Source organism: Berghia stephanieae, chromosome 1 (assembly GCF_034508935.2).
Source record: "Berghia stephanieae isolate SIO BIC M18660-M18661 chromosome 1, UCSD_Bste_1.3, whole genome shotgun sequence".
Taxonomy (NCBI): domain Eukaryota; kingdom Metazoa; phylum Mollusca; class Gastropoda; order Nudibranchia; family Aeolidiidae; genus Berghia; species Berghia stephanieae.
The window spans coordinates 64,401,850-64,408,433 of record NC_088360.1 but is presented as its reverse complement, the minus strand read 5'-3'; the positions used below and the strand labels follow the sequence as shown (position 1 = coordinate 64,408,433).

General features: G+C 37.3%; 1 protein-coding gene across 9 annotated transcripts in view; it reads right to left on the bottom strand.

Annotated features, from left to right (window-relative positions):
* The window catches only part of LOC144979489 (uncharacterized), a 215,093-nt gene extending 208,770 nt beyond the window's left edge, over window positions 1-6,323 (bottom strand). For 6 of the 9 annotated variants that reach the window (XM_078926181.1, XM_078926218.1, XM_078926226.1 and 3 more), the window contains exons 1-2: window positions 6,182-6,311; window positions 297-544 (exon numbers count right to left, since the gene is read on the bottom strand). In XM_078926181.1, the coding sequence (XP_078782307.1) occupies window positions 297-344 (48 nt within the window). In that variant the 5' untranslated portion in view covers window positions 345-544; window positions 6,182-6,311. Of the gene's footprint in view, window positions 1-296; window positions 545-6,181 lie in introns of all 9 variants that reach the window. The other 3 variants (XM_078926198.1, XM_078926172.1, XM_078926205.1) reach the window with 3 other exon arrangements.
* Window positions 6,324-6,584: the final 261 nt, after the last annotated feature.

Sequence of the window (6,584 nt, the reverse complement as noted above, 5' to 3'; positions counted from 1 at the left end):
TTTCAAATCAAAAAAAGGCATATCTAAGATATAAAATAAAACACAATCCATCCATTTAGTCCAATGAATCTCTTCTTTTTTTTTTAATCTCTAAAGGGTAATCAAGGATTATAAATTTCATTACATGCTGGACTATAAACTTATTTGTCTGACACGCCTATCGCTGTCAATAAGGATAAATGATTTGAGTATGGAAAACAGAATTTATCTTTTAATCTAATGGTCTGATAAAATATATCTGAGGTGTTCCCTTTTTACTGAAATCGCGTTTTTATATTAAAAAATACAGAACTTACCCATAGCACAAGAGGGCTCTGCATATAATGTTTTTCAGGATCATCCATAATGCGTTATTTGAAGACCATCACAAAAGTGGCAGGGCTTAGATTGAAGTGGTGGTATTAATCCTTTGATCCTCTTCATGAAATGAACTCAATGATGTTGCATTGGGCATGGTCAACGAGAATCTTTTTCTTTTTGACAAAGATTTATCATATAACATTAGCTTAAAGCGTTAGTCATTTGTAACAAAATACTTTTAAGCCTATATAAAGTTTATATACAAAAAATCCATAGATTAAACATAGAAGAAGAAGAAGAAGAAGAAGAAGAAGAAGAAGAAGAAGAAGAAGAAGAAGAAGAAGAAGAAGAAGAAGAAGAAGAAGAAGAAGAAGAAGAAGAAGAAGAAGAAGAAGAAGAAGAAGAAGAAGAAGAAGCCCTATCCAAAAGACCTAGTGCATTATAAATCTTATAAGTTGAGGCGGTCAAGTAATGGAATCGTTGCCTTTTTAAAAACTGGGATTTTACTGTGAACTTAAATAGAATTTTAAAAGTTTAAATGACTAAATATCAAGAGAACCTCAAATATGTAGACGCAGCCCAGATTAGATACCTACTTAGTATATTAATTCAATGATTAACCGATATAGGACATATAAATACCGTCAATTGTCAAGGACCTTGACAATTGGCTAATCGCCAAAGACCACATAGCCGTAGTAATTTGTGACCAACACCAATTGCCATGGACCGTATCAGTACTACTAATTGCCATGAAGCAATGTTAGTGTCACAGAGTGATGTTAATAATACTAACACTCTCTCTCTCTCTCTCTCTCTCTCTCTCTCTCTCTCTCTCTCTCTCTCTCTCTCTCTCTCTCATATCCTCTTTTAGCCACGAATCGTGCCATTTGGTAAATTATCAACCATCTACTATTAACTGCCATGGAGTTTTGTTACCAATATTAATGGTACTCTCATTTTCCCTTTTCTTTCTTTCTCTCATATCGTCTCTTAGTCATGGACCATGTCAGTTGGTAAATCGTCAACTATTTACTATTAACTGCCATAGAGTGATGTCGTTAATATCAATACTCTCAATTTCTCTTCTCTCTTGCTCACACAAACACATTTCCCCTCATTCTCAGATTTCCTCCTTTCTCATTCCATGCCAGTTGGTAAATCGTCAACTATTTACTATTGATTGCCACGGAGTGATGTTAAATATTAGTACTCTTCATTTTCTCAGATTTTTCCCTCTATCCGTTTCTCTTTCATTTACTCATTTTCTTTTCTCTCTTTTTCATATTTCCTCTGTTTGTTACAGACCGCGCCAGTTGGTAAATCGTCAACTAGTAATTGCCATGGACTGATGTTATTGCCATAAATCTTTTACATGAATTTTTGCTTTACTATGACAAAGTGCAATATTTTATTTACCTTTCAAACAAAGGAAATCCTACTTTATTTTTTTTATTTCTTTTAAATCTCTCATGCATATTCATACTCGGTGGGGATTGCTCACTTCATTTTTCAGTTTTGTTTTTCCACTTAATTTGAAATTTGGATCCGAAAACAACATTAATTGTTTGTTTTGTTATGATTTTAATTTTAACTCCTCAAATTCCTGAAAAGAATTATAAAAATTAAAAACAAATGCTGACGAGCGTGGATTAAGACCAAAACCTGTCCACACAATGAATGATTGCAAAATGAGGAGATTTAATTGAGATCTGTATGCGCACAAATCAAGGTTCAGTTTAAAAAAATAAAAATTCCCTATATTCATCCCATAGGTGAAATTTGTCTCTAGGGTCTATTCCAACGGAAGTCTGGAACAACCCAGAGGTCAGCCGCTAGGCAGCGCCGCAGATTGAGCTAGGGCGAGGTGAATTGCTCAAGACCATACAGCGCAGCGGCAGGTGATCAAACTCTGTAGCTTTTGGGTACGAAGCAAAGTCCGTACCGCTGAGCCACGCTGTCTCCTTAAAAATCACTGTACGCACCACCTGAAGATCCCAAATGATATAATCAATTACAACAAGGAACTATCATGGAATAAAATTGGAACACTTCAGGAGCATGCAGTGATTTTAGTTAAGCCTCGATTTGTGTGCATAATAAAAATCTTGTCACTTTCCAATTATTCAGTCATTGTGGAAAGGTCTGAGTCTACACCCATCGGCAATTATTTTAATTTTTTGAGCCTCTTCAAGAATTCGAAGATTAGTTAAAACGAAAACCAAAACAAAAATTGCAGTTGCTTCCTTTTTTAAAACCAAACTTCAGATTCAGTGTAAAAAACAACAGAATAAAACGAAATAGTAAATCCCTGCCAAGTATAAACATGCCCGATAGATAAAAAAAGACAACCTTTGCTTCATAGGAAAATATAGGGCACATGGTCATAATAAGGCAATAATTCACGTAAAAGATTGGTGGCAATAACATGAGGCCATGGCAGTTAATACTAAATAGATGTAGATTTACCAACCAACATGGTCCGTGACAAAAAGAGGAAATATATGAGAGAGACAGAGACACAGAGAGAGAGACACACACACACACACAGAGAGAGAGAGAGAGAGAGAGAGAGAGAGAGAGAGAGAGAGAGAGAGAGAGAGAGAGAGAGAGAGAGAGAGAGATAAGAATAAGAGAAAATGAGTAAATGAAAGAGAGACAGAGTACTAATATTAACAACATCACTGTACTCCGTTCCATGGCAATTGACAATTACTTACCAACTGGCACAGTCCAATGCAAAAAAAAGAGGAAATGAGAGAGGTAGAGAGAAAATAGAAAATGAGAGAGAGAAAAAATATGAGAAAGAGAGAAAAATGGATATGTAAGAGAGAAGAGAAAATTAGAGTATTAATAGTAATGACATCAATCTGTGGAAGTTAACAGTATAAAGTTGATGATTTACCAAATGGCAAGGTCCAGGACTAAAAGACAAAATGAGCAAAAAAGAAAGGAGAAAATAGAAGAATGAAAAGATAAAACGAGAGTACTATTAATATTAATAACACTCTGTAACAGTTGTCAGTAAATCGTTGACGATTTACCAACTGGCACACTCCATGGCAAAAAGAGGAAATGAGTGAAAGAGGGAGAGAGGAAGAGAGAGAGAGAGAGAGAGAGAGAGAGAGAGAGAGAGAGAGAGAGAGAGAGAGAGAGAGAGAGAGAGAGAGAGAGAGAGAGAGAGAGAGAGAGAGAGAAAGAGAGAGAGAGTTCAAGTGCTATCAGCGAGACTCGTGGGCCTTCTTAATTGAAAAAGACACAGCGATCGGCGAGAGAGAGAATTAATAAAAATAATAATAATAATAATAATAATAATAATAATACCATTCTGTGACAATAACATCACTTCGTGACACTAATAATAATATAGCTTTGCAGCAGTTAATAGTATGTATATACGTAGTTGACGGACCGACATGGTCCTTGGCAATTGACCCTGGTCACAAATTACACAGCTCCCTGGTAGTTGACGATTTGTGTCAATTGTCAAGGTCCTTGGTAAATGACGCTATCCCTGTGGTGATTGGGCCAGTCATCGTCTTCATTTTTTACCGCAATGTGTATCAGTATCATGAGTATGAGTAATTGGTGTCAGCACAAACAGAAGTGAACTATAGAAAATAGTATAGTAATGAGCTGGAGGCTTTCTCCCCAGCCCTAAATATGGGAGGCCTTCCCAAAGCTCCTACATCCCCAGCATTATTTCTTTTAATATAATGTTCTAGTAGGGGGTTTGGGAGGGGGGAAACTTTTTTCATAATGTTAACAGTATAAAGTTGATGATTTACCAAATGGCAAGGTCCAGGACTAAAAGACAAAATGAGCAAAAAAGAAAGGAGAAAATAGAAGAATGAAAAGATAAAACGAGAGTACTATTAATATTAATAACACTCTGTGACAGTTGTCAGTAAATCGTTGACGATTTACCAACTGGCACACTCCATGGCAAAAAGAGGAAATGAGTGAAAGAGGGAGAGAGGAAGAGAGAGAGAGAGGAAGAGAGAGAGAGAGAGAGAGAGAGAGAGAGAGAGAGAGAGAGAGAGAGAGAGAGAGAGAGAGAGAGAGAAAGAGAGAGAGAGTTCAAGTGCTATCAGCGAGACTCGTGGGCCTTCTTAATTGAAAAAGACACAGCGATCGGCGAGAGAGAGAATTAATAAAAATAATTGTGAGGGGGGAGACTTTTTTTTTTTTTAAAAGTTCAAACCCCCTACTAGAACATTATTTTCAATTTTAAAAATCGGACTGACTATTTTCACCGTAAAGTGAAAATAGTGTTTTAGGCTATTTTCACCGTACGGTGATAATAGCCTGACAGATTATTTTCACCGTATGTATTAGCCAATCAGAAGCCAGGATACTAACTGTGACGTATGTGCCTCTGCATCCAGACCATTAGAATTCGACCTGACATCATATTCTTCCTGCGTGCAGACCAGTTAAAAAGGGGAGGGCATGGCTCTACTGTATGAGGATGAGCTATTCACAACTCGAGAAATAGTGATTTCAATCTCTATGTCTATCTTGAGCCGCTACCCCCGACTTCTTAAGGTCATGGGTTCAACACAGATAAATGCCGCGAAGTTTGTTAACTACCAAGATACCATTATCACCGTACGGTGAAAATAATGTGTCAGGCTATTTTCACCGTACGGTGAAACTCGTCCACCAAGATATTACCGTACGGTGAAAATAAGTCACCCACACTATTATCACCGTACAGTGAATATAGCCTGCCACACCGTTATAGTGAATATAGTCTCCCACACTATTATCACCATACACTGAATATAGCCTTCCACACCATTATCACCATACGGTGAATAGTGTGTCAGACTATTTTCACTGTAAGATGAAAATCGTCTCCCACACTATTATCACCGTACACTGAATATAGCCTTCCACACCATTATCGAAAATCGTCCACCAAGATATTACCGTACGGTGAAAAAAGTCTCCTGCACTATTATCACTGTACGGTAAAAATCGTCCACCAAAATATTACCATACGGTGATAAAAGTCTCCAACACTATTATCACCATACTCTGAAAATCGTCCACCAAAATATTACGGGACGGTGAAAAGTCTACCATTACCACACTATTATCACCGTACGGTGAACATCGTCCACATAGATAGTACTCGTAAGGTGAAAAAAGTCTCCCACATTATTAGCACCGTACGATGAAAATCGTCCACCAAAATATTACGGGACGGTGAAAAAAGTCGCCCACACTATTATCACCGTACACTGAAAATCGTCCACCATAATAATATTACGGGACGGTGAAATAAGTCTCCCGCACTATCATCATCGTACGGTGACAGACGTACGGTGAAAAACGCGGCTTCAAAAAAAAATACTGGGGGTGTAGGAGCTGTCGGAAGGCCTAAATATTATATGACAAATAGAAATACTTCAAGGCAATCGAAGATTACGATTAAGGTTCATTCTAGTGATCAAGACCAAGACTCAAGACCAGTCCAACCAAGATAATGGATTGACTGACATTATTCATTACTGTCCACTGTCATCATTAAGTGTTTGTTATTGTATGCTAACTCTGTAACACCACAGCACAAAATGGTACAGACTTAAAAGGAACACACTTAAGAAACAAGATCAACGGTAAACACCACTGCTGTTTCTGTCTCTACTGAGACCTAGCTTTGCATTGAAGAGTATTTGGTTCAGCGAGGCGAAGACACTGCTGAGACTGAGATCAACACAGAACGTTCAAGCCCAGACACCATACGTTCATAGGTATAAGAGATAATCCAAGTCCAAGAACAGTTGGAAAACACAAAATTGATGGAAATAGTACATGATATTATCATGAATTACAATATAATTACAAACAACTCTCACAATCGCAGGCTTACCTATCCCGACTGTTAATTGTAAATATACCATTGATTTCACACTCTTGACAAAAGTCTTGTCGATAGGTACGCGTACGCGCCGATAACTAACTGCAAAGCATAGCTAGTTACACATACGCCATTGTTGTCTGGTTGGCCAATCAAGACCGCCGTTGCTTAAAAGTATGGATACGGACGTATAACCTGGATTGGATGTGTTTAGAAGTCTTACTTTTGGAACTGAAATTTTCAGTCCACCGCAAATAAAAATATTTAAAAAGAACCTTTATCGATAGTGACGACTGAGCCTATTATAGGCATCATCAGAAATGCACAGGCATAAAATTTATAGCAATTCAACGGCTTAATAATATCATTTACAGTGTTTTATTTACTCTCGGAAAATCTTGATTGAGAGTTGTTC